Source organism: Petromyzon marinus, chromosome 10 (genome assembly GCF_048934315.1).
Source record: "Petromyzon marinus isolate PM22_M1 ecotype Great Lakes invasive population chromosome 10, UKy_Petmar_22M1.pri1.0, whole genome shotgun sequence".
Lineage (NCBI taxonomy): Eukaryota > Metazoa > Chordata > Hyperoartia > Petromyzontiformes > Petromyzontidae > Petromyzon > Petromyzon marinus.
The window spans coordinates 13,127,014-13,151,503 of NC_133676.1; the positions used below are offsets into that span (position 1 = coordinate 13,127,014).

Genomic DNA, 24,490 nt, shown 5'->3' on the forward strand with positions numbered 1-24,490 from the left:
TAAAAATATAAAACAATAAAATTCTCACGACGTTTCGACTGCAACACAAGGAATCATCATCAGCTGTGAAACCCACAGCAAGAAAAATATAAACCACAGCAAGGAAAATGTTTATTGCTGTGGTTTTCACACCTGATGATGATTGCTTGTGTTGCAGGCGAAACGTCGTGAGAATTTCATTGTTTTATATTTTTATTATTTTATTGTTTCCTTTCTACGTGACTTACCGAAAGAACCAAGAATATGATAATACATTTTTAAAATATAATGGAAGTGTTGGGACTTTAAACCGGGTCTCTTAGGAGACTGTTACCCCATAAAGTAAATGTTTAACTTCCACGACTCGCTTAAGATTTCCAATGGAGATGGGTAATCTCTTATCCATTTAAGTATTAATACACATGCGACATATTTAATACCTGAACAATGTTAATTCGATGCATGAAGGATTAATTTATTACAAGGAAAGCCATTATGTTCCATTATGGTGTTTTGAGTCCTACATCATCGCGAACACTGCCCAATAACTTTACAGTATATATTTAAGCAATCTATTCTGATAATTAAACTCATTTTTGCATTGGTGATAGGGTCTCATACCCACGACTACCGTACATGTTGAACTTCATACATGTTGAACTTTTTTTGCAACATCCGTAGCCAACCGTGCTAATCGGAGGTTCGTTGGAATATTTATGCCGAATTCTACATTTGTTGTACACTAACGCAGTGCCCTTCAAACCCTGGTCTTGCGAGTCACGGGCAAACTCACGGGAACCAAACACCACAACCGTATAAGATGCCGACGGATTAGACTCGACAATGCAAGAGATGTCATCGTCCTGGGAGACGGACTGCACGACCGACTTAACTAGATAATACATTGCCAAAGTGCAAAAACAATGTCTGTCCAAGCAGTAGAAAATAATGCTGTGCTTGCGATCTCCAGAACAATCTCTCCAGTGGGGGGCCCCGCTGTAAGGAAACGGCTCTTTCTGGAAGTGGCAACTCCCAGGCAGCAACATCTGCGACAGTTTGATACCACTCTCAAACGGCATTCATTTGTCACCAACTCGAAATCAAATTGAATGTTTGTGTTGTCACATTCGATTGCATTTTCTTCGTGACGCAAGACTCTCACAAATGCACGAAGAGAGCCCAAACGCCGACGTAATGGATACACTTTATTTCGAAGCAGCACACAAAGTTAAATTAAAACGGGCAAAACACTCATTGCACATGTGTTATGGGACGGAAAAATAACACAATCAACAAAGACATTTCACCAACACACCATCATGCAGGTAGTATACACCACAAACAAGTGCAAGAAACGGTACTTTAAAAAAGTATCTATGTAAAATTCACAAATGACTCGCATAAAGTCCCACACGTAGAAAAGTATATTACGTGCCTGTATCTAAAATACCAGATATACTAGATATAAACTATATGCAATACATATTCCGTTTGCACATTTACAACACACCTATGTACTGTTGTTTACTCATATTTCTCTTCGTAAGAGTATTGCCCAGATTGAATTTTGTTTTCATACGTTGAAAAGCAAGTGGGGGCTTCCCCACGCCAAACGTATCGTAACTTCAACCACATGCTCAATGTACAACGACGACCGAGTGGACTCGGGACCGAGGACTGATGAGCCTTATCTTACAGTGATCGCAGCAAGTGTGTACGCTCCTTGATCTGGCCATGTACCATGCCCCACCAGCAAATGCCCTTTTGCAAGCAGTTGTATAACTGGCTGCCCCCATTGGGCCACATCCGATTTGCCACGCTAACCTCGTCCGCTCATTGACACCATGCACATCATCCAACGACGACAAAACATCAGTTCATAAAACATGCAGTATAAAGTCCAGACGATTACAGCTTTAAGCTACGTATTATTATATTAGTTTTACACACAAAGTATATATTTAGTTTAAAAACTGATGCAGCATTTCTTAACATTAACGTAGTGATGGACACACCAGTATTTTCACAATGTTGCCATGAGAGTACAAAGACAAAAATCCCCCGGATAGCCTGAACAGACTTGGGGAAAGTGCTGTTAGTGAGCACCTATGAAGGCCGGCACGGCACACGAGGGGGTGGGTGGCCAACACCACGCCCAGCTGCTTTTGTCTCCCCAGTGGTGATGTTTGCACATCGCACCAGGTACTCATTTAAGGCTGAGTGGACCTAGGGGAGGCCAGTGACCAGTCAGATAATCGTCATTGTTGTTGGCCATGAGCAGGAATCGAACTCGGGTTGCTGGTTTCGTAGCAGGCTAACCACTACACTAGTACACTTAGTCGTATGCGATACAGATGTGCAAAGTTTGCACGCAGAATTCACCTCCCTCGTATGAATAATGTGACAAGCGCTTGGCTAATGCTGATCAATAGCCAAGTGTTGATTAACAGTGGGACCAGCTGTAAAAGCGTCAACGCTGTTGAATATACACCCTTTTGGTTGAAATGTGCATTGTATCGAGAAATGTTTTACATATACAGGATTGTTAACGCCACACAAAACTTTTAAAAGTGTATTTTCCTTTATTTTACACGTGGCTGTCCTATTGTTGGGTGTGATAACACCAGCTGACTTGCCAGTTATTTACCACAGAGTAAAATGCTGTCATTTTTAGATCATGGAGATTTCATTCTCCAGGGGTCACACGAAATGGGTAAAATTATAGTGTGGAAAAATACGTATCCCCGTTATTGCGGAGACTGGTATATTGAAGAGCAGCAGCATGAAGATCACCCATATGCGCTAGAAATCATTATCCCATAAGCTGATTCTCCCACTTCTACACGGGCGTTAACATACAGAAATGCCTAACATGCCACCTCAGGGGTCGACAAACAAAATAAAAAGGGGCATTTTTTTTTCGAATTCGGGAAAAAAAAGACGTAAATATTTCAAGTACCACAATGCATGCAACTAACGTCAAGAAGAAGTCCATAAAGAGCCGCATGTGCCTCTGGAGCCGCTGGCTGCCAAACCCTGCGCTAACCGAACGAATCCAGTGAAAGCAATTGCAGGAAGCCAACAAGCCAAGGTGGGAAAGATCTTAAAATTGTAATTGCACGTACGACTGTGTGACAACAACATGTTAAGAGGAAACCATGGGCAAAGCCCCAATGCGAACGCAAACATATGGCAAGAGGACGATAAAGAGATTGTTTAAAGCAACCTGGTTCATTGCGAGCACGGGGAAACATGCAGTGCATGGATGTCGAATTCTTAAGCAGGTGGCCACCTCTCTGCCGACGGAGCTCATCAGGGGTCCGTCTCGTCAGTGCCATCGTACATGAGCGTTTTGCTGACCGTCAAGTGGTAGGACACCTTCTTCCCGTAAAATCTAAGGGAATTAAAAAAAAATCAGGCATAGAGAAGCATATGTGGTCAGTGCCCGACCCCAGGAGGAAGATGTGCACCTGCAAATTTGCATTGCTGCAAGGGGCTCTTTTGTGGTTTTAAAGGATGACATCAGCTGCGACTAACACCTGGAACCACAGCTTGTGTCTAAAAGATGAAAACGCTGTTTTAATAACGCGGGGGGATAAATGTTGCACTCCATAACAAAGGCAAATTAGGCTTTATTATTCACTGCTAGTTACAACCGGCTACTTTTAGTGAAACGGGTCTGACAATTACCACACATTTTCTATCTTTTATAATTAACCCAGTTGTATTTGTAAAAAAAAAAATTTCGTCTCATTGGGCTTTTCTCGTGGGTCATACAAAGGCCACTCATTCACGTGCTGCACGTAGTAATCACAAGGTTCGTGTTGCTCACTTTTCCACCGCTTATCCTGCAGTGGCGGGAAAGCCGTGCAGGGACTTACCGTGAAAAGCTGTTGTCGAATATCAGCAGATAAAGGCCAGGCCTCCTCGCCTTCAGCTGGCCTTGAACCAGCTGCAGGTGCGAATTGCAGCGCGTCAGCGGAATCAGCACCTGCAGATGCACGCACGCCAAACGCTTAGCACACGATGCAAACCTGCCACTCTTCGCCCCTCTTCCATTTCACGTCACGCTTTGTTTTCTAAGTGCCAAGGATGCTCAGCAGAGAGTCCGTCACGATTTGCTTCCGCATTAAAACGCCCCGCCTCGAACGTGCAATCAACAGTGTTATCGTATCGTGTTGCCCAAAATGCCTGGAGAATACAAAAGATAAAGATGCGTGAAAGATAAAACCACAAATCTTAACAATCTATGCGACAAATTTTGATTTAAAGCTTTCGTGACTGCAGGGATTCATATTCTTGGTTCTTTCGGTAAAGTCACGTAGAAGGGAAACAATAAAATAATAAAAATATAAAACCATAAAATTCTCACGACGTGAATCTATGCGACACTAAAAAAAAAACTCACGTTGGTGTTGGACTATTTTCACTCCTAAGACAATCCTGATCCAGCAGTGGAAATTACATTTATTTCAGTCATATTTCATCCGTAGATAACACAATGTGCTTGTTAGTTGGTGCTCATTTTACCAATGCCAGGGTTGTAACTTCATTTGTAATTGTACTACGATCAGTCTAAAAATGAATGTGCCCGAGCCGACCTGCGCTACCGGGGAATTTGTATCGCGTTGATTCTATGTTTGCACAATATTTGTAAGTTCTCATGTGACAGTTGTTTTTTTGAGACATGGTTGATTTAGACTTGTTTTACTTCATTTCACTTGTTTATATTTTGTTACTTTGGTGACCCAAGTCCTCCTTACAAACGCGATGATCCTGGCCTCTTGAGCTCTCACTTGGCCCAACAAAATAAAACTTTAAACTTGGATTTTAATCAATCACATTTTATATAAATATGCTTTTTATGTTGTAAACGAAAAAAAACCCCAAATTTATACAATGGTAAAATTGCATTTTCCAAAACATGACCAAAAGGAGGCGTGACATTCCAGGCTTGTTTAGCAAAAGTAAATAATGGTTTGTGACAGTGCCAACATAATGCAAGTATCTGTAGTGGTCACACATTGAAAGTGATGTTTGCTTTAAGTAAACTTTTACTTTTAGTAAATCCACAATGATACAGTATAAGAACATTTGTTGACATGACATCTCTGATTATATTACCTTACAAGCCAGATGATGCAATAAGCTGCCTTCAAAGCTGCTTGTCAAAGCCGAAGTAAAATTGTTTTTTTTTTCCACACATAACTCTGGTCTCAACAACAACCAAGCTGTTGTGTTATTTTACATATTTAATGACAGATCAATGCTCGTTACATTGAAAATGTGTAATGAAAATCCACCACGTTAAATGATGATTGCACCTCATGGGAAAGACAAATGCGTCTTCCTCCAGCCAATCGAGGAGCCGTTGCACACCAACAATATATTGGCCAATAATTTTGAACCGACTTACAAGTTGCAGAACTACACAAAACGTTGTTTGCACATCGTTGCAGTCTGACACGTGCAGAAAAAAACAGACAAAAATGTGACAATAAACGTGACTGCATGACACGCACCATCAGGCAGCCTGTGGTTGCGACAGAGTTCCGTATAGACTTTATATACGACTGGTTGGTCAAGGCTGCGACAGCCAAACAAACAGAGCAAGTCGAAGAGGATGTCTACTGCGGAGATCGAGCAAGGAATTCAGCTCGTCTGCAAGGGCGAGATTGATTGCGGCATCGCAAGATCCGGAAGAAATGGGGGGGGGGAAGCTTGGAAAGGACTTGGTCTAGCACTGCATAGATCGTGGATAAAGATCGTGTGAATGAGTTCAACGTTTTGTAACACAAAAACGGTTGTTAAACTTTTGACATCAATCCTGTGGTGGAAAGTAGCTTACTCAGAAGTGTGATTCATGTCTCCTGCCTGAACACAGCTGCATGCAAAACTCTCACGAGGTGGTGTGCAAGCCTTGTGAATTACAGCGATTAAATCTCTGATACACAATGGAATATGTGCATTGAGCTACGTAATTTTGCCAGATATATTATCCGTAGCTACATTGTTGTCACATGTACATACAGTTGTTTAACCGAAACATCATGCTGTGCAACTTCTGTTATCCAGTCGGGTAAGGATGTGTTATCGATTTTCAGAAACCAGAAATTTTTTGAAAAAAGTATTTAAAAAATGACATTTAAATGACTGTTTTACTGATGGAAGTTAACATTAAAAATAATTAATGATACATGATGAAAATGATTCCATTTTGTGCGAACAATTAAAATTATGAGAGTTTAAATCTGAAAACCCTGAATGAAATCTAAAAGTGGCCCTTAAAAATGTAAACAATTAATTACAAAACTCATCCCGAGAGCTGTGAATGCCTCCCCTCCCCTCCCCTTATTGGTCTCTGCATTAATAATTTAAGTAGTTTTTTTTGTTTTTGCTTGCTCCACATTCTCCCGGCCAAACAGCCTTGAAAGGGGGCGCATTTTTTTTTCTTCCCCCCCAACAGCAGAATCGGTACAACACAATGACGAGCCTCGGACACCCTCGGGTCGTGCGCCAGTGCCAACGCAGGCAGCTCCGTACCACGGAACTCTCCACGGGCTGCTCGGGCCTGTCGCGCCACACCACGCTGAAAGACACGTTGCGGTTCTCGGAAGAGAACTCCCAGGCCAGGCTGAGGCCGCTCTCGGTCACGTTCATCGTGATGACCGCGTAGGCTCCCGCTTTGACGTGCAGCTCGCGCCGGCACTCGCCGAAGCAACGCACATCCTCGGGACTCAGGGGCACGTTAAACCTTGGAGGAGGGGGATAAAAAGACGCAAGCTCTTCCATGAGGGTTCCTCGACCCCCCTTCACGTGTTGACCTCGTGCGATTTAGTGCCACCCGTGAGGTGTGGCCTGCGCGCTGGCACAAGGCCTTCGGCGCGCCCGCGAGAAATGTTACAATCAACGCAACCTTTAACATAAAGGCAGCAATGCTATTCCTACGTTCCATTATTATTAGCCACTAGCCACGTTGAATGCGGGCAATAACATGATGATTAAACAAGGGTCCGGTTCCAGCACGTAAATACAAAATAAAATCCATCAGCCTTTGGACCCTTTTCGCCTAATGCAGTTGTGCAGACTTTACGTGCTATTGCAGGCCCTTGTATTCGAGCCAATAGATTCTAGTTAAAGTAACCCAATGATCAAATGAAACGGAATATACTAGACATACAACTTTAATGTATTCAGCAACTAAAAAGGGATGAAGCAAGTGGGTAGCTGACGCAAGAGCCATGCGGGGAACCGCAGGAGAGAGTAAAACAAGGCATTGTGGCATCACAGCCATGACCAACAACTATTTAACGATTTACTATATATTTTTTTTCCAGATCAATCAATCTAGTTTTATGTGATAAAATTGCCCTCGATAAAGTCGGTAAGGCCGACTGAGCTATATATCCTTTGTTCAGAAGTGACCTGGCCACAAATGATAGCTCAATAAGTTGGATGACCATGTGGCAATGTATAGTAGCCAAATTCTTTAAACACATGTTTCTAAATGTGGAGGGAAAACCGGTGGACCCTGAGAAAGATCCATGCGACCACAGGGAGAACATCCAAACTCCAAATATACCGGCATCAGGGTCGGAATTGAACCCACGAGCTCCTGTATACCGGGCGAGGTAGTTAACATATTGCCACCAAGGCATCCGGATAAGACCAGGGCAGCGGCAGGAGCGAGACCAACGTCAACGTAGCCAGAGCAAAAGTTGGACAGCACAGCCTGGGATTGGCGATGAGGAAAACTTACATTACCAGGCTTGTGCCCAAAGTGAAATAATTACTTCCCCATGCGTTGTCAAAGGGCCAATTTAATTTTACCAACTAAGCAAACTATACCAAGTGCGCACCTTCGCATGCGATGACTCAACACGACCTCGGATAATTAAATGTCAAGTGTGATTTAATCTTTGCACATTTTCATGAAAGTTCAGCAGAGTTCACGGGAAGGCCAGCAGAGGAATGTTGGTGCGTGCAAGAACATGTCATCCGACTCACGAACCCAATTCGCTTAAATAAACTTCCTAAAATGTCCTGTTAATGTCAAAGTGTTTACTGACACCAGTGAGAGCAGCACCTTGAGACATTGCTTGCATGTTCAAACTGTAAATTGTATTACATTTTAAGCACCCTCAAATTAAACGTAAGTACAAAATGTTAGTTACATAAAATTCTTAATTACCCGATGACCAAAACCACAAGTGTGTGCCGATCTCATCATATCTCACAAGATAAGCAAGTTTCAGCCTGGATAGTTTTGACCACCATGCATAAATCACGCGTTGTCGTGGGCTGCCACGGAGCTAAGTTTATCAGCCGACTGCAATGCAGCGAGTACACATGCGCCTGCATGACCAGCATGGTGAAGTATGGCGTTAGGAGGCTCTCTTCAAAAAGTGGTTTCACAAATAAAGCTGTATGTTTACAAATTAATTATTCTTGTAAGCACTCAACTTTAACTTGGGAACATTTATATGCCAGCATTATGAACCCTCTACATAATAAATAAATCTAGGTAACAAATATTAATTTACAAATATACTCCTGATATGTGGGCGCATTCAATGTGCAATTACAGTAATCGAGTCCAGCAAATGGCTGGGCAATGTCTTTAGATTTGGTTAATAAATTACAAAGCCTCTCATTAACAAGTTTACCTAAAACATTTGCACAAAAGATGTGTGATCGCACATCATTCCTGACATTTGAAAACCAGACGCAGATGCAAGATGCTACTGCCTTCTTCTTGTAAATTCGAATGAAAGTAACTAGAATGGCCACTTTGACGATCGCGGAATGCACTGCTCACGAAGGGTCGCTGTTCTTGAGAAGTAGAATCTCTGGTTCCAAGGCCAAGGGGGCAGGCTGGGACTCTTCCGCAGTGCGATCGATTGAGACACTGCGTACAAAGGACAACAATGAAAACTCGTTATCGTTCACTAACGGCGCCAGCCCGTTACGGTGACTTCCATCATCATCATCAACAACGTAGACGTTCCAAGATGGAAAATCAATAGTCTCGGGCTGAATTGTGATGTCACATGTGTGTGCGTGGGTGTGTTTGCACACAAGTTAACTAAACCAGTATCATGTTTTCAATCACCAGCTGCATCCTCTTAGACTTCCCATGTATATATATATATTACACATTTACAAAAACAGTGTGAAGCTGTTTTATAATTGCATAGGATACCTGGAATAACAATTTCCTTATTTTGTAAATGGAAGTTATGAGTTGTGCAGCTATGAGAAGTGGTGGACGTTCAATGTTTGTATATGAAAGGAATCGCATGTTTTTTAACATTAGAGATTCGTTGTTGGGGTGGAGACATGCCATGACATGGCTCCTGGAAGTAAGACACCCCAAATAGATGCTTGGCGTCACTAAACTTGTGCAAATCTGGTGACACACGCACACACCTTCCAGATTATAATTATAAAACGAATCCCCCAACTTTTGATTTAAAATACAGGGGGGGGGCGGGGAGGGAAAGCTGTGTCTCAATCTGGAGAATACGGTGCTGTCTATAAAAAAACATGTGGTGCTTTGCAAATATCCACAAACATTCTACCAAATTTAAACAATAAGTTTCAGATGCGCCATGGTGGGTGGAAAATCTAGAGAAGTGCTATAACACGTAGAGATGAACTGCAGTTGAAACTCTTGGGTTTTTTCGGTAAAGTCACGTATAAGTAAGAAATACGCGACTTTACCGAAAACACCAAAGATTAATTGCTGCAGTCACGAAAGCTTCGAATGCAGTTAAAACTGTTGCGATGTTATTTAAATCGTCAAAAGGTTCATCATCACAATCCAAGGGCAGATTTAGCCCCTCAGGTGTCCACTGCACATTTTGTAATTTGTTTCCACTTTCCTCTGTCTTATGCCAATATGCTCAAGTCATAGCCACATCTGACACCAATCTCCGATGTCGCCGTCAAGTCATTCTCTGTGAAGTCTCCCACTTTTTCCGGTTCCTTACCATTTTTCCAAACAACAAACACACTTTTCATTTTCCTGTTGTCCATCCCATGTGTGTCCAAATAGAGCTGGTTCCCTTCTCATCACTGCCTGCATCAGGTCTTCTTCTACGTTCAGAAAACCAAATAAGCCAACACCAAGGGAGTTTTTTTTCTCTCGTCCCCATAGGAAGATCACAATAACGTGCAACAATGGCTGCAGTGAGCGCCGATTGAAAAGGATGACACCTCAACCTTTGCACTCATGGCAATTCTCAAAACGGGCAAAAAATTCACGCACAAGCATGGATTTTACGACGCTTTCCAAAATGAATCTGTACTCGGAAGTGATACATTTTTTTTTTAGAGAACATACACAGGATAATTACATTATTCAAATTGTTTTGAAAAGTCAGTGGGCTTGGGCAGGACATGACGCTAGAAGAGATGATGGCCAATGATAAAAAAAAATAATGATGAATCACAGCAGAGGAGACTTAGGGAACGCGTCCAGGAATACGACACACGGGAAGAATGAGCGTTGAAATCAGCTTGTGTGCAGGCGTCGGGATGGATTTCAACAGCGCAGACATGTGAGATATGGCGACGGATTGGGAAAGCCTCCAACCAGCTGTGGACCGATCATGGATGATGATGATGAATAACATTCGTGTTCGAGGTGGATTAGGAGACGATATCACAGCTAACGTCTTGAGATCACGTCGTGTGATTACGTAATCTGTACGAGCTGGCACGACATGTAACGTCATCGACCAAGGGAAAACGGCCAAGCGTTTAATACATACAAACTCTTGCTAGTTTTACATATATATAGTCCCTAATAGCAACCCAACCATAGTTTACTTTATAATGGTTTTATCTTGGTGGGAGTTAAAATTACCTCTCTATACAGAGATAGACAGACATGAGGCCAGATTGGACGGAGCTAATGCACTGGCGATGCCAAGCTCAGTTGGAAAGCGTAAAAAGAAGTGCACGCAATCGTGCGCGCACTGACTCACAGCCGGGCGCGTGCTACGCGTGACCACGACACACGCGCACGCAAAAAAAATCCAAAGCACTCTCATGCGTCAATGCGGTAAGTAAATTAACTGTTCACAACTCCTGGAAGTCCAAAGACCTGTGCACGTGGCAACTAATTCCCAAGTGCGACGTTGCCACCTTTAAGCACAGAGAGCACGCGACTGAACGTACGTTTTAATCAGATAAACATGAATTAAAAAACGCTTGCTCGGAAATGTTGCTTTTTTGTAGGTTTTAAACTAATGTATCACTTATATGAATATAGACGTGGTAACTAACTTCCTCAACCTATCTTGAGCACGATTTCAGCCGTTTTTCATGTTACTCAATTTCCTGTACGTCATTCCGTTAGTTACTCTTTGGTTCTTTCGGTAAAGTCACGAAGAAGGAAAATACATTTAATAATAGAATACGACGTTTCGGTTGCAACACGAGCAATCGTCATCAGGTAGAAAACAATCCTAGTTGTTCTATCGACTACATGATCCGCAAATCTGAGATGGTTAATAATTATTTATTAGTGTTTATGCCTCTGTTTCTACGATTATATTTTCAGATAACATCTTCCAAAATGACAGCATATCTTCCTGCCGATATGTATTTTGCATCTTCCACCGAGACATTTGCCTCATCAGTCTAACAGTAATGACTTCATTATTAATCTGCAGATGCGTATATCTGTCTTATAACCGGTTTGCTTTCGTGATGGTTCGCCTCTAAATTGTCCAATACAATATCCTGTTCCCAATAATGTTTGTAAAACAATGAATGTGTGTGATCAGAGGCAAACATTTTTTCCAGTTTGGACCAACAATTTATCTAAACAATTGCTGTATTCTCCACATTATAAAGACACGCAATTTTTCCATGTATTTGAAAGCAAAGGTTGGGGATGCATCTTCTAACTCGGTAGGTGTTTATGATTTGTAGTTTAATTGGCACCGGGCACAAATACGTGGTGTGTATTACGAGCCGGGCCATTCGATGTGGAGAATATTATGGTACATTAATTGGCAACATGGGAATTTGGAAAAGAACAAAAGCTGAAATGTAGACAGAGAACCGTCGAGATGTATACCTGGAATTACACCGAGAGATGAAGATCAACACACAGACAACATATATTAGAGACATCGTACTTTGTGTTACCAGAGAGAACATTCAACCATTTCTATTTACAAACTGCATACATTTTAAAAGAATTTGTCCAGGAACCCTTCTTGCACAACTGTAAAACTTATGATTCCAACCACAGCCATGAGCCACAAGACTTAAGCCACGCAAATGGCACACAGGTGTTCTCGCACTGTTTCTATGCAACCAAAGACGCAGGGGGGGGGGGGGCGGGGGCCAAACATTACGAAAACATGTTTTTGTTTACAGGTTACCGGTTGTGCAGGGGAACTCAAATTCTGCACCGCCCTGATATTAACGACAATTAATGTTACGTGGCTTCACTCATGCAACTGCATCGAAACAATGCTGAACAATAATTACAAATTGACATCAAAGCAGCTCAATCCCAAAGAAGGAATCCGTGAACAAAACTATTACGTGCAGAAATCAACAAATAAAAAAACATTGACGGGGAGGTGAATTCTCAACTCCTCACTCCAGCCAGGGAACTGATCGACTCATTTATAATGTTAGTAATGCACAAGGGTTAAGGGTGAAACAATAAAGTATCAAAATCGGTAAAGGATGAAGCCTAGGAGGCGATTATTTTTTTCAGATCTTCAATAATCAGTGACGCCTCTATCATTCCAGAGGGATGAGATCCCAGCATGGAGGTGTAGGTAAAAAAAAAAGAACGGTAAGTCACTAATCGGGCCGTAACGGGTAATAACACTTTTCCCAACAACCTGTGTGGAATACATGGGGGAAGTGTAAACAGATAAACCCTTATTTATAAATGATTCCTTATTTAATTATTCAGGAAAGCCAGGGAGGGTTCTGCCATTGGGTTTTCATTTCACGATGTTTTCAGCCAACTCATGATGAGTGTTTGTACAAGTCGGAGGAAACCGGAGCACCCAGAGAAAACACGCGCGTGCGAGGCGGTAATACCCGATCCCCGTAAAGATAGAAAAGGAAGCCCGCCCATTAGCTCACTTGCAGTACCTAATCCACCTTCTGCTGGCGAGCCAGGGTATGAAGGAACCTCCTCGACGCCCACGGCAAGAGGAGTTTCACAACATTTGTGCGATGCACCAACCCTCGCGCTTCCCCCCAGTGCTGGATTATAGGCCGCGTGCATTGCCGCCACTTCATGGCAGTGTCTCTGCGTGTGAAACGCGTGACTCGGGCTGCCGAAACCTGGAACCCCACCCCGCCCCCCCCCCCCCCCCATTGGTGGAAGACAGAAGCCAGAGCCATGCACTTAACACAACAGGAGTGGAGAGACTTGTGCACTGGCGTTATAGCGGCATGCACACTCGTACAAATATTATGTAATGTGCTTGCAGTTTTATACCAATGTAGGCTGGTTATTCTGTATTCAGGTGGCACAGTGGTGAAGTGGATCAGGCAATGAACTAAGAAACTGCCAAGTTCGATTTTCGTCAATAGCTAACAACTGTGGTTGTGCTCATTACTAGGTCACGCTCATTACGCACAAAGTACCTGCCACAAATGAACCACAATACCTTTACTGATCTCGTCAAGGAGCATAACCCCATCGCGCAAACTCCGATCCATCCTCGCAGCAGCGGCTTTTGGCGAACCATCGAACAAAGACGGTCACAGCATTACGCGCTTTCAGATGCGCTTCTTCTGCTGCCTGGAACGTTCTTTCCTTCCAATATTAGGAAGCCACTGGAGCAGTGCACTTTGAAATCTAAATTGAAAACGAATTCCTTTACAACTGCTTTTTGCGTTTGTATGTATAGTGAACTTCTTTCGCACCGTACGTAGCCAACCTTCTCCCGCACCTCCGATGAGCACAGAAGTTCAACATACATACATACAACAGTTGCAAGTAGTATTCAAACTGACCCCGCTTGCCACCCACATAGACTGACCGGAGTGGTGAGGTATGGAAAAACAACCACAACGAGTAGTAAAAGGCTTGGGGGGAGGCCTTCAAACAGAAATGGATAGACAAGGGGTTGCTAGCTATAATAACCATTACATTTTATGTGAGAATACATTTAAGAATGTCATTCAAGTGAGAGTCCAGCAGAATTTAACAATCATCAAAAGCCACGCACGTTTGTGTACACCTTTGCGGTTTTGTGCAAAATAATCTCCATTTCACATACCACAGTCACGGGCATGAGTCCACTAACCGCAGAGCCAAGATTGGTACACTCAAGACCTTGTACAGGTTAGTGGTGCAAAATCTGTACGCAGGAACAATAACACACAAAAAGCGGAGCTAAACATTAAGGCTTTTGCCAACATTAAAATTAAGCAGCTAACGGATCACACAGTTTTGAAAGTGTAGAGAGCTGCTATAAGAAATATAAAACTTAGAATTTACACATACAAAATGATACTTTAAGAATGAGCCATATAATGTAGTAGCAATAATAACATTTGATCTCCTACGTCAATGCATGTGATGCTTCAGGGATAATGTTCATAGGCCGTGAAATTTGTTATATATTGGGTAAAACCTTACAAGGCATTGTTCCATTACAATCGGTGTGGTTCAATCCCACTGTGCATCCTTAATCCATGCGAGTAAATTAAAATAGTTTTAAACATACATGCAAAATATTAAATAACTTCACATGTAAATGTATGGTTACGGCATCACCAGTTTTTGTTACTCACATAAGTTTATGTTGACATGTTCTAAAAATATAGCAGTGGTACTACAACATTGTACCGAATTTTAAATCATGCATACATTTACGAATTTGTATATTATAGCACTAACAAATATAAAAAATTGGTTTAACATTGAAAACCAAACCCTTTTCACAATCACAAAAACCAAAAAGCCTTAATTTTTTTATCGCAAACCACACCTCCAAAGTTCTCAATCCTTATCCAGAAGGTTCCCTTTTTGCCCCAACTCCTGGTTACATTGCTGCTGTGGCTAGATAGAGAACTGCGTGCCACAGGTTCCTGCTGATAAACCAGCAATTTGGTACTTTTCGCACTGTGCATCCTGCCTAAGACCCTCCCAGATCATTTAAAAAGCCAGCCTGCACCGTGGGAAACACGTCTTTTCACGGGAACACTGCCAAAGGCAAAAGGTTTTGAATACTTTGCCAAGTACTGGTAAGATTTTGATAAAAAGGATGCTTTATTGCGATTGATAAACATTTGAAATGTGATAGTTACTGCGTGCATTGTAACCTTTATACAATAAAAAATGGGCATCTGATACATCTGCAAGGATGAATTCAATGTAACTTTTGATGAATTCACTGTAAATAAAATGTATGTGGAAATTACAGTATTTATATCTTTAGGGGGGAATTTAACTTTTTACCGGATTCTGTTGAGATGTGCGGTAAAACCCAGAGTGGCACGTCGCGAATCGTCTAAATGTAATTTCAGTCGGGCGGGGGAAAAAAGTGTACACCTCTGGATGTACGGAACTTTGAGATTACCAATTTGAAAGGCGCTTTATATCAACGAGTATATTATTAACGGCAGCCCAGGTGGTTACATGGCCAACGGTGGCACGCAATCCCTGCTTGCTCTTGCTGTGCAGGTTGACGCTTCGAATCCAAGAGTTGTCGTGGTCATGACTGCGGTTGCATCGAGCGCAAAAATACGTGCACCCACTGGTTTCACAGCGCAGATTAAAGAGATCCCATCATGCCAGCGTAATGGTCCATAGTCGAACAGTTACCTGCAAGATACACTTGATTGGCATTGCAGTATTCCCTCATTATTGGCGAGGGATATGTTCCGGAGATGGTCGAGAAGATGAAATTTCGTGGATAACAATATCGGCTCTACGAATATCGTACATGCGCAAACGTCTGCAGATGCCTATGAAAGCTTCGAGAAGTTTATTCTCCATCTCTCTCATCATGCTCTCTTTCTCGATGCAGTCGTGTCGAGTTCCAAATGCGATTCGCAGAGAGCCAAAATCTAGGACAGCAAGTTCGTGATTAACGAGGGAATACTGAACTGTGATAACCTGCCAGAACCCTCTGGGAAATGAGTCGCGAGACTGAGGTTTTGATGTATAAATAAGCATAATAATAAGTTAATTTAGCAAATAATATTTTATCCTGATAGTTACATATTTAGATGTAGCTTCATGCCCAAAAGTGTCTTCTTACATTAATGTTTTTGTATTTGTTTAGTTTCACATTTTCATGGAAGTTCTACAGTATAAACATTTACAAATATTCAGCTAACATCTGGTATATTTTTATTAAAGTTAAATATAAGACTTTATCGATAAACTACATCATATGCGATAAGCAAAGCTAATAAGAAATTTCCACAGTAAGTGTGCGGATATTCCACTGCATCACAGCGAGTTAAACAGTGAGTAATGTCCAAAGCTTCCACATTACCATATATGACTTTGAAACGCAGCTGTATTTGTTCTGGAGAACTTGAATCACAATTCCGAGTAAGTCACTTTCTACCACAGGATTAAGGTCAAAAGTTTAACAAGCAATTGTGGGACTAACGTTTTGGGATTAATTACATCATCACCATCCATGATCAATCCACTGCTGGATGAAGATCTCCCCAAGATGTTGTCATCTTTCACGGTCCTGCAATGTAACAATCGATCGAGTACATGCACATAAGCAGATTTAATTTCTCCATCATGTTGGAATGGACCTTTTTGTATCTTCTCTGCGATAGATACCATTCCACTGTCAGTCTTGACCACCAACCATCATCCCTTCTAAAAACATGCTGTGCCCAAGGCCACTTACCTGTTCTCATCGTAAACGATATTATCTTTAACTTGCGTATGTTCTTTAATCCCCAGGTGTTCCTCTTTCTGTCTGTCAGTGAATTCCAAACACGCACCACTCTACGCTTATGTGCAAACATCTAAGCTTTCATTTGTCAATCAAACGTTCTTCTTCAGGCCCACTTGTATGCTGCTTACTATTATTAAGTTTAGTTTTCCAAAAGCACTGCTATCTCGTGTCTCTTTATTTAATCGTTTGGTGGCGATCCATCTTCATTGCTTGGCACAGGTATACACACACTGATATTTTCCAGTAGTGTCCCTCTGATAAATATCTTAATTATTTATAAAACTTGCTGTACATGTTGTTTATCTTGCACATAATTATCTACAGACAATGTGCTGCCTTCTTTATGAATTCTTCAATCGTGTCCATTCAATTGGAGATACAAAAGCATAACTCCAATTGGAGAAAATGTTACCCAATTCAGATTTGCCAATGACAGTCTTTACTACGACCAATGAGAATGAACAATGAAACGTGTTTAGCAGCAAGTAATTTCTACATAATACTCGACCATCAAATAGGGCATCACGGCACCCTCACGGCATGGATATACATGCCTTGGTAATTATTTGGACAGCCGTATTTAAACACAACATATAATACGATACGATACTCTTGCAGATGCCAACTAGCGATACAAGACTTCAGAAGAGATTTTGAAGATTTAACCGCGATCGGAGACTGCAATGGGGGTGATTATTTTTTTACTGCACATTATTTTTACACTAACATAATATTGTAGATGTACTACTGTATTGACTAAGATCGGTGAAAGCATTAAAGCTAAGTTATTGCATTACAGCTAATCAACATACTGCTAAAATCATGGTTGCCACATGTATCTAAACGGCAAATTATAAAGTTGTCATCTCACACTAATCCTCCTACATGATCCACACATCTGGAGAATTTCACAAGAGGCAAATGGAATACAGTGAATTGTGTCTTGCATGCATTGTGGCTTTTAAACGGGGATGAGAAACGTCAGCTTATAAATTAACTAATGTTTCAATGATGTAGCTAACAAGCGGCATTTCTGGCTTAACGTCTAAAGTTGTTTGTGCAGTCTTTTCTCCCCTGAAAAATGTGCCAAGGTCTTTATCAGCAAACAACGATTCAAATCGTCAAGGCGAGGTGTTTCAGACATTTCATCAAGATGTGAATTGGGCCTTTTATTGTATACATTTCAAAAAGGGACTTTCGTGTGGCAGAATAGCAGTACGCTGCCATTAAAACAGTGACTTTTATTTATATTGAATTTTATAAATAGGATGAATCACTCATTTCGTATCTATCGTCTCTTAAAGTGTTGCCATTAAAAACACAACCACGTAGCCTGGCACTGGAAGCGCACACCTATAATCCAGCACTGTGGAGGCAAGGTTTGGTTGCCTTACCATGGGCGTCGAGGCGCCATACCCTGGGGCTTGCCAAGAGAATGGAACACAGCAAAGTGCAGACTAACACAATTTGTCCCTTCTGTATGGGATGATAGGTTGCCGTCTCACATGCCACGGATTCTCTCCGGGTGCTCTGGTTTCCTCCCACATGCATATATAAATATCAGAATCGGAATATGTATTTATACAGGAATCCGATGAGCTATAAAGGTCTTTTTCGCAATTATCCAGTAGATGAAATGGCCGATAATATATTGATATATAGTGGACTGCAGATCTTTGGCGATTGTTGGTGCCAGCTCACCATCTCGTTTCCCTCCAGTTTGTGTGGTCCTGAAGCAATTGTGAGATGCAATTTGTGTGAACGACGATGCTATATTAAACTAAGCATTATGCACTGTTCAGAAAACGTTCTGTTATCCGGCATCCATCCGAAATGGGGGGGGGGGGGGTGCCGGTTAATTAAATATACCGTTATCTGAGAGTTACACTTACGGTTCATCAAATTTTCCAAGTACACAACACTTTTCAAGAAAGAATCTGAGTCTACACTTTAACTCCGATGCAATAAATAATATACTCTTTTAAAAAGGTACTCGCCAGTCAGTTCTAGAGCATTCTCAGTTTATTGTAGAGAAGCAGCAGGGCCGTTTAGAGTACAGTATACAGTCGTATAATACTGTAATGTGCAGACTGCCACTTGGCTTACCACTCGGCAGCGAACCTGAAGCTCCCGCAAACAACAGAGCTATGAGAGGCACACAGCAAGATACCGGACGGCCGTCAGTATTTTTCTGCACAAGTGAAGGAAGATATGAATTTCCGTCTATGACAAATGCCGGTTAATAGAGCATTCCGGATGGTAAAGTGCCGGATAACAGAGCTTGCGCTATATTTAACATCAGTCCTCGTTCAGAATGCTGTATAAATACTTGCAATATACCCAAGGATGATAAATGTATTTACTGAAACTGCTTGAAAGCATGATTAGCCTCTAAGGATATTTGGATGTTTTAAAAATGTTGTTACTATTGGGAAAATGTATTATTTCATAAATATTACAGTTGTTCAATAAATAACAATTCCATGTTGTTATCTTTTAAAGGGTAACGTCATATGGTCAACCAATGCCGATATGCTCACGGAGACGACTGAATATATGTCTACTGAAGATAATGGATCGGATTACGCATCGGGAAGAAATGGAATGTCATGTGATTTTGATGCAGAGGAGCTCAGCAAGACACTTCTGCCAATCATCTATTCAATTGTTTTCATCCTGGCTTTCATAGGCAATGCATTAGTTATACTGATATTAGTCAAGTTCAAGAGACACAAAGAAGTGACCAATTTTTACCTTTTAAATCTATCCATTGCCGATCTAATCTTTGCAGCGACAATGCCGTTCTGGGCTCATGAATCGGCCAATGGCACGTGGATTTTCGGTAACATCATGTGCAAACTCGTCACTGCTTGTTACAGTGTTAATTTTTACAGCGGGATTTTCCTCCTGGTGTGCATGAGCATTGACCGTTTTAATGCCGTGGTCCTTGCCACAAAGTTCAACAAAATAAGGAGGCTGCAGAATGTGAAATATATATGTGCATTTGTGTGGGGATTTGCATCCTCCCTGAGCATTTTTGATATTGTTTTATGTAAAGCCCAAACCTTTGACGATGGTATTACAATAACTTGCGGACACAACATTGAGAGCAAAATTCTTGACTGGAAATTGGGACTGGCAATTGTTCAAAACATCTTTGGTTTCTTGATACCATTTATAATCATGCTCTCTTGCTATTCCAGCATAACAATCACCCTCATGCACACGAAAAACTACAAAAAGTTAAAAGCATTTTACGTAATTCTGGCAGTGGTGTTGGCTTTCTTCTTCTGCTGGCTGCCCTTTAATGTCATCATGTTTCTAGAGGCGTACCTGGGATACAATGATGCAATGACATGCAAGGCTCAAACAAGCTTAATGTATGCCAAGCAAGCTGCAGAGGGCATTGCCTTCAGCCACTGCTGTCTGAACCCATTTCTCTATGCATTCATAGGCAGCAAGTTCAAAAATGATTTCATGCGGCTGCTCAGTGAAGTCAGATTGATCAGTCAGAAGCAGCGAAGACGAACCAGGCAGCCCAGTTTTACACGGTCATCGCAAGCTTCTGATGCCGAGAGCAACACATCTGTTACCAATATCAAATACGGAGCATAGTAATAACGTAGCTGACAGGATGTAATGCACGGGTCGGTTTGGATCACGTCAGCCAATCGGATCGTGCATCGACACTTCAATGTATTGTACCGGGTTGTGACCCACCCAAGATTGTGACCCACCCAAGATTGGGTCACAACCCGATTGGCCAATTAGGCTGCGGGACCCTTAAAAGTAGCTCTTAACCGCCACTGTTGTTGTGATGCTTTTAGGCATCCTCTTGAATTACAAAATCCTGAATTGAATTGTCAAATCCGGGGGTTAATTTAGTTTAGTTTTATATGACATTGTATTCTTTGTTTGGTACGAAATGCATATTACATTTATCGGTCAAAGTTAATAATTTGGGAGAATGGTGGCACGGCGTTTAGCGCATTCCGCTTAAACCTTGCGACCTCGGTTGATTAGCTGGCACAGGCCAACGTAAGCGGTGATTGACGAGGGGCTCAAAATTGAAGATTACCGTTAATGATATTTACAATTGTAAAAATGCTCTTTTGACTGATAAATGTAATCACATTCACCACTTTGTAATTCAACAAAGCGGGAGGGTAGGGGGCCTCACCCTCAACACCACAACAGTGCTCACCATTGGGGGCTCGTGTTAACGTATCATCGTACGTACTACTGGGAATGGATGTTCTTGCAAAGTGATCAGTTGGGAGAAAACAGATATGTAATCAAATAGCTCAGGATTGGACTAAGGTGGTGATCGGTCCCTATACAACTGGGTCCTATGAGAGATGAAGCATGCACCTCTAATATTTTATCATTCAATACACTTTTCTGAATGTTATTATCGGAAACAATATTTCGATGTTCAGTAGGGGAATGCAATTTAGCGCACTTAAATATTTTTTCACTGTAACTTTCATACATGTGCAGATAAAGGTAATACGTCCTCACCGACCCATAATTCCACATAGAATAATTTTGTTTTAAAAGACAAACTGTGATTAACCGTGGAATTAAGTCTTACACAATTCCCTCGACGTCATTCATAAACATACCTTACAGGGGTTTAAAGTTATATCCATATAAATTGATTGCATTTTCACGATGTTTTATTGTTTGACGTTGTGTAAAAGGCGTTCGGCTCTACATTTGAAGGCGGCGAGATCAAATCGTTGATTGGGGATTCGGTGGTTCTGGAAATCATGCCATATAAAAGAGCACCAGTGGAATCATGGGTTCAAATAGAGTCATCCATGATTACATTTGAATTTCAAAGTAGAATAAATTGATAGAATAGAGTTTATATTCTTGGTTCTTTCGGTAAAGTCACATAGAGGGGAAACAATAAAATAATAAAAATATGTGACTTTACCGAAAGAACCAAGAATTAGAATCCCTGCAGTCACGAAAGCTTTAAATAAAAAAAATAGAAGAGCGTTTGATTAGTTATGTGATGAACCATCTTTGTAGGGGAAATAAAAGGTGTTCCCCTAGTATGTTTAAGGAAGGCAAAGTTAAGGAACGTCAGAAGTTTTGTGACAACACCTTCTGCAACTGTGAAGATGTTTTGAATATAAATAACATCTCTAAACACGATGCAAACAAACTGGAAAGTACAGTTAAGTGCGATAAAAATATAAAAATTATTAGCCTGGTGAACAATGATTAGACAAAACACCCCATCATGTTACATTCGGTTTGGCACTTCAATGGGCTAACTACCAGCTCAGAGAACTAAAAATATAGGCTTGACTGTCAGGTGATTAACCGTTACCTCTCTGCAATAGGATGGGTGGGAAAGTGCTGCCCCCCCAGTGTTTGAAGGGATCTCGGAAATGGTTCTGTGACATCCGCTTGCATGGACTGCTCTCTCGCACAAGGTGATAACGCTGTGCTCAGTGAATTCAGACTGGATATCTTTTTTTTATTTCATGACATTATACTGACAGCGCAAATTTTACAAAGTTGTAGACAAAGACGAAATTAATTGAAATAATTAAAATCCCAGTCAAGGGTCATTAAATAAGTACCACTAGATGGCAGTCAACAGTGGTAATCATATGCATAGCCTTGGCCTCATCATAGCACTATGGAATTTTCGCTAGTGGTTTAGCTCTATAAATAAGATGGACACCACCCACCTTTGAGTGGGATTTTTTTTTAAGTTCACTGCAATTTATAAGTATTATACAATGTATTATGAAAATCGTGTATGGTATGGCTTTAGAAATGTAATTTGCTGAGCTGTTATGTACCTTAATGTAATAAAGTGTTGAAGAGTGTTGTCTTTTATAAGAGGCACAATAAGTGTGAGTTAAGTTGACCATATCTGAAAGCTATTTAAACGTATATTATTTAAATAACAGAGAAAGGTTTATAAAAAATATATAATGGTGGTCTTTGAACGTTTATCTATGTGCGCCACCTACAGTTAAGGCATGACATTTCATACTTGTTAGCCTATTTTACAAGAGCTAATTTTTAAATATACTAGCACCAAGATGAATCGTTTTTACATGGAGACATTAAACTCGCTTGTATAGCGAAGTAGTGTTCGTGTGCATTTTTAAATGACTGCACGTCAAAAAGTATTACATCTCAAATAGAGCATTGGAATATGCGGGCACAAAGCGGAATTTGGCATTTGCACCGAATTTTGGACTCCAACAGCTTTAAAAGGGCCCTATTGGCTATCTCCACGGCAGTGGTTCTTAACCTTTACAGCAGCCTTGCGGCCCCTTGGGTTCTCAAGCATTAAAAAGTGTATGTTAATACATCGGATTGATGAAACACAGTAGTTGTACATGCGCGCTTAATTTGTTTCGATGATCTCCCCCTTCTTAAAAACACCTGGCACCCCCAGAAAGGGGCATCCCGCACCCCCTGGGGTTGCATGCACCCCAGGTTAAGAACCACTGATCCATGGCCAACCAAACCCTCCCAACTTCAACGCTGCTCCCACGCTTGCGTAATAGGATTGACAGAATGTTGTGCACATAGTACATGCTGCTTCTTTTACACTTTTATTATATTACTCGTACTTTACACAAGATATATCATGCGTTTGCTGTGTGGTGTTGCATTAAAAGTTAAGAAGAAACAGTTTGGATCACTGGGTGATGATTGAAATGATGTTAACAATATTGATGGACTGCACTGACATTAGGGGCCATCCATTTAAAAAGTGTGCAAAAATGTGTCAAATTTGACCCCTCCCCCCATCCCTGTACATTTTACACCCCCCCCCCACCTGCGTACGTACGCTTGACGCACCCCCCCGCCCCCCCCGAATCCTATAGAACGCAGAAAAGATCAAGGGTTATTAATATTAACGTGTTTAAGCAATAGATAGTCCACCGCCGGCTGCATTAAACAATTAAGTTGCGTACCTTGGCCACTATTTTGCTGAGCCGCGTGATAGCTGCAGTCAGAGGCACGGTGGCACACAAAGAGTGACACCTCTCCCACAGTCCCACTTCTCCCGGCAGTACTTGTAGTCTGACAGCTGAAGAAGCTGAACTGTGGCTCATTTGAAGACCAATGTTGACAAATTATTATCGAGGCTTCATCCCCCCCCCCTTTCCTCTGCGTACGTACACTGTCAGTAGACCCCCCACACTCAAGCGCACGCATTTGGGTTAACCCCCCCTCCCCCCTCCATGCGTACAGTGAGGGAAAAAAGTATTTGATCCCCTGCTGATTTTGTACGTTTGCCCACTGACAAAGAAATGATCAGTCTATAATTTTAATGGTAGGTTTATTTGAACAGTGAGAGACAGAATAACAACAACAAAATCCTGAAAAACGCATGTCAAAAATGTTATAAATTGATTTGCATTTTAATGAGGGAAATAAGTATTTGACCCCTCTGCAAAACATGACTTAGTACTTGGTGGCAAAACCCTTGTTGGCAATCACAGAGGTCAGACGTTTCTTGTAGTTGGCCACCAGGTTTGCACACATCTCAGGACGGATTTTGTCCCACTCCTCTTTGCAGATCTTCTCCAAGTCAT

The 24,490-nt window shown here is 41.5% G+C and overlaps 2 protein-coding genes across 5 annotated transcripts in view; one reads left to right on the forward strand and one right to left on the reverse strand.

Annotated features, from left to right (window-relative positions):
* Positions 1 to 1,171: 1,171 nt before the first annotated feature.
* Positions 1,172 to 24,490, reverse strand: part of FYCO1 (FYVE and coiled-coil domain autophagy adaptor 1) — a 59,030-nt gene continuing 35,711 nt past the window's right edge. For all 4 annotated transcript variants that reach the window (XM_032951159.2, XM_032951156.2, XM_032951158.2 and 1 more), the window contains 4 exons: positions 8,798 to 8,887; positions 6,523 to 6,733; positions 3,861 to 3,970; positions 1,172 to 3,373 (listed from right to left, as the gene is read on the reverse strand). In XM_032951159.2, coding sequence (XP_032807050.2) covers positions 3,292 to 3,373; positions 3,861 to 3,970; positions 6,523 to 6,733; positions 8,798 to 8,887 — 493 coding nt within the window. In that variant the 3' untranslated portion in view covers positions 1,172 to 3,291. The remainder of the gene's footprint in view (positions 3,374 to 3,860; positions 3,971 to 6,522; positions 6,734 to 8,797; positions 8,888 to 24,490) is intronic.
* On the forward strand, positions 15,053 to 23,024 carry ACKR4 (atypical chemokine receptor 4). The gene is made up of 3 exons (XM_032951162.2): positions 15,053 to 15,222; positions 17,526 to 17,596; positions 19,410 to 23,024. The coding sequence occupies exons 2-3, from the start codon at positions 17,591 to 17,593 to the stop codon at positions 20,520 to 20,522; spliced, it is 1,119 nt and encodes a 372-aa protein (XP_032807053.2). The 5' UTR covers positions 15,053 to 15,222; positions 17,526 to 17,590; the 3' UTR covers positions 20,523 to 23,024.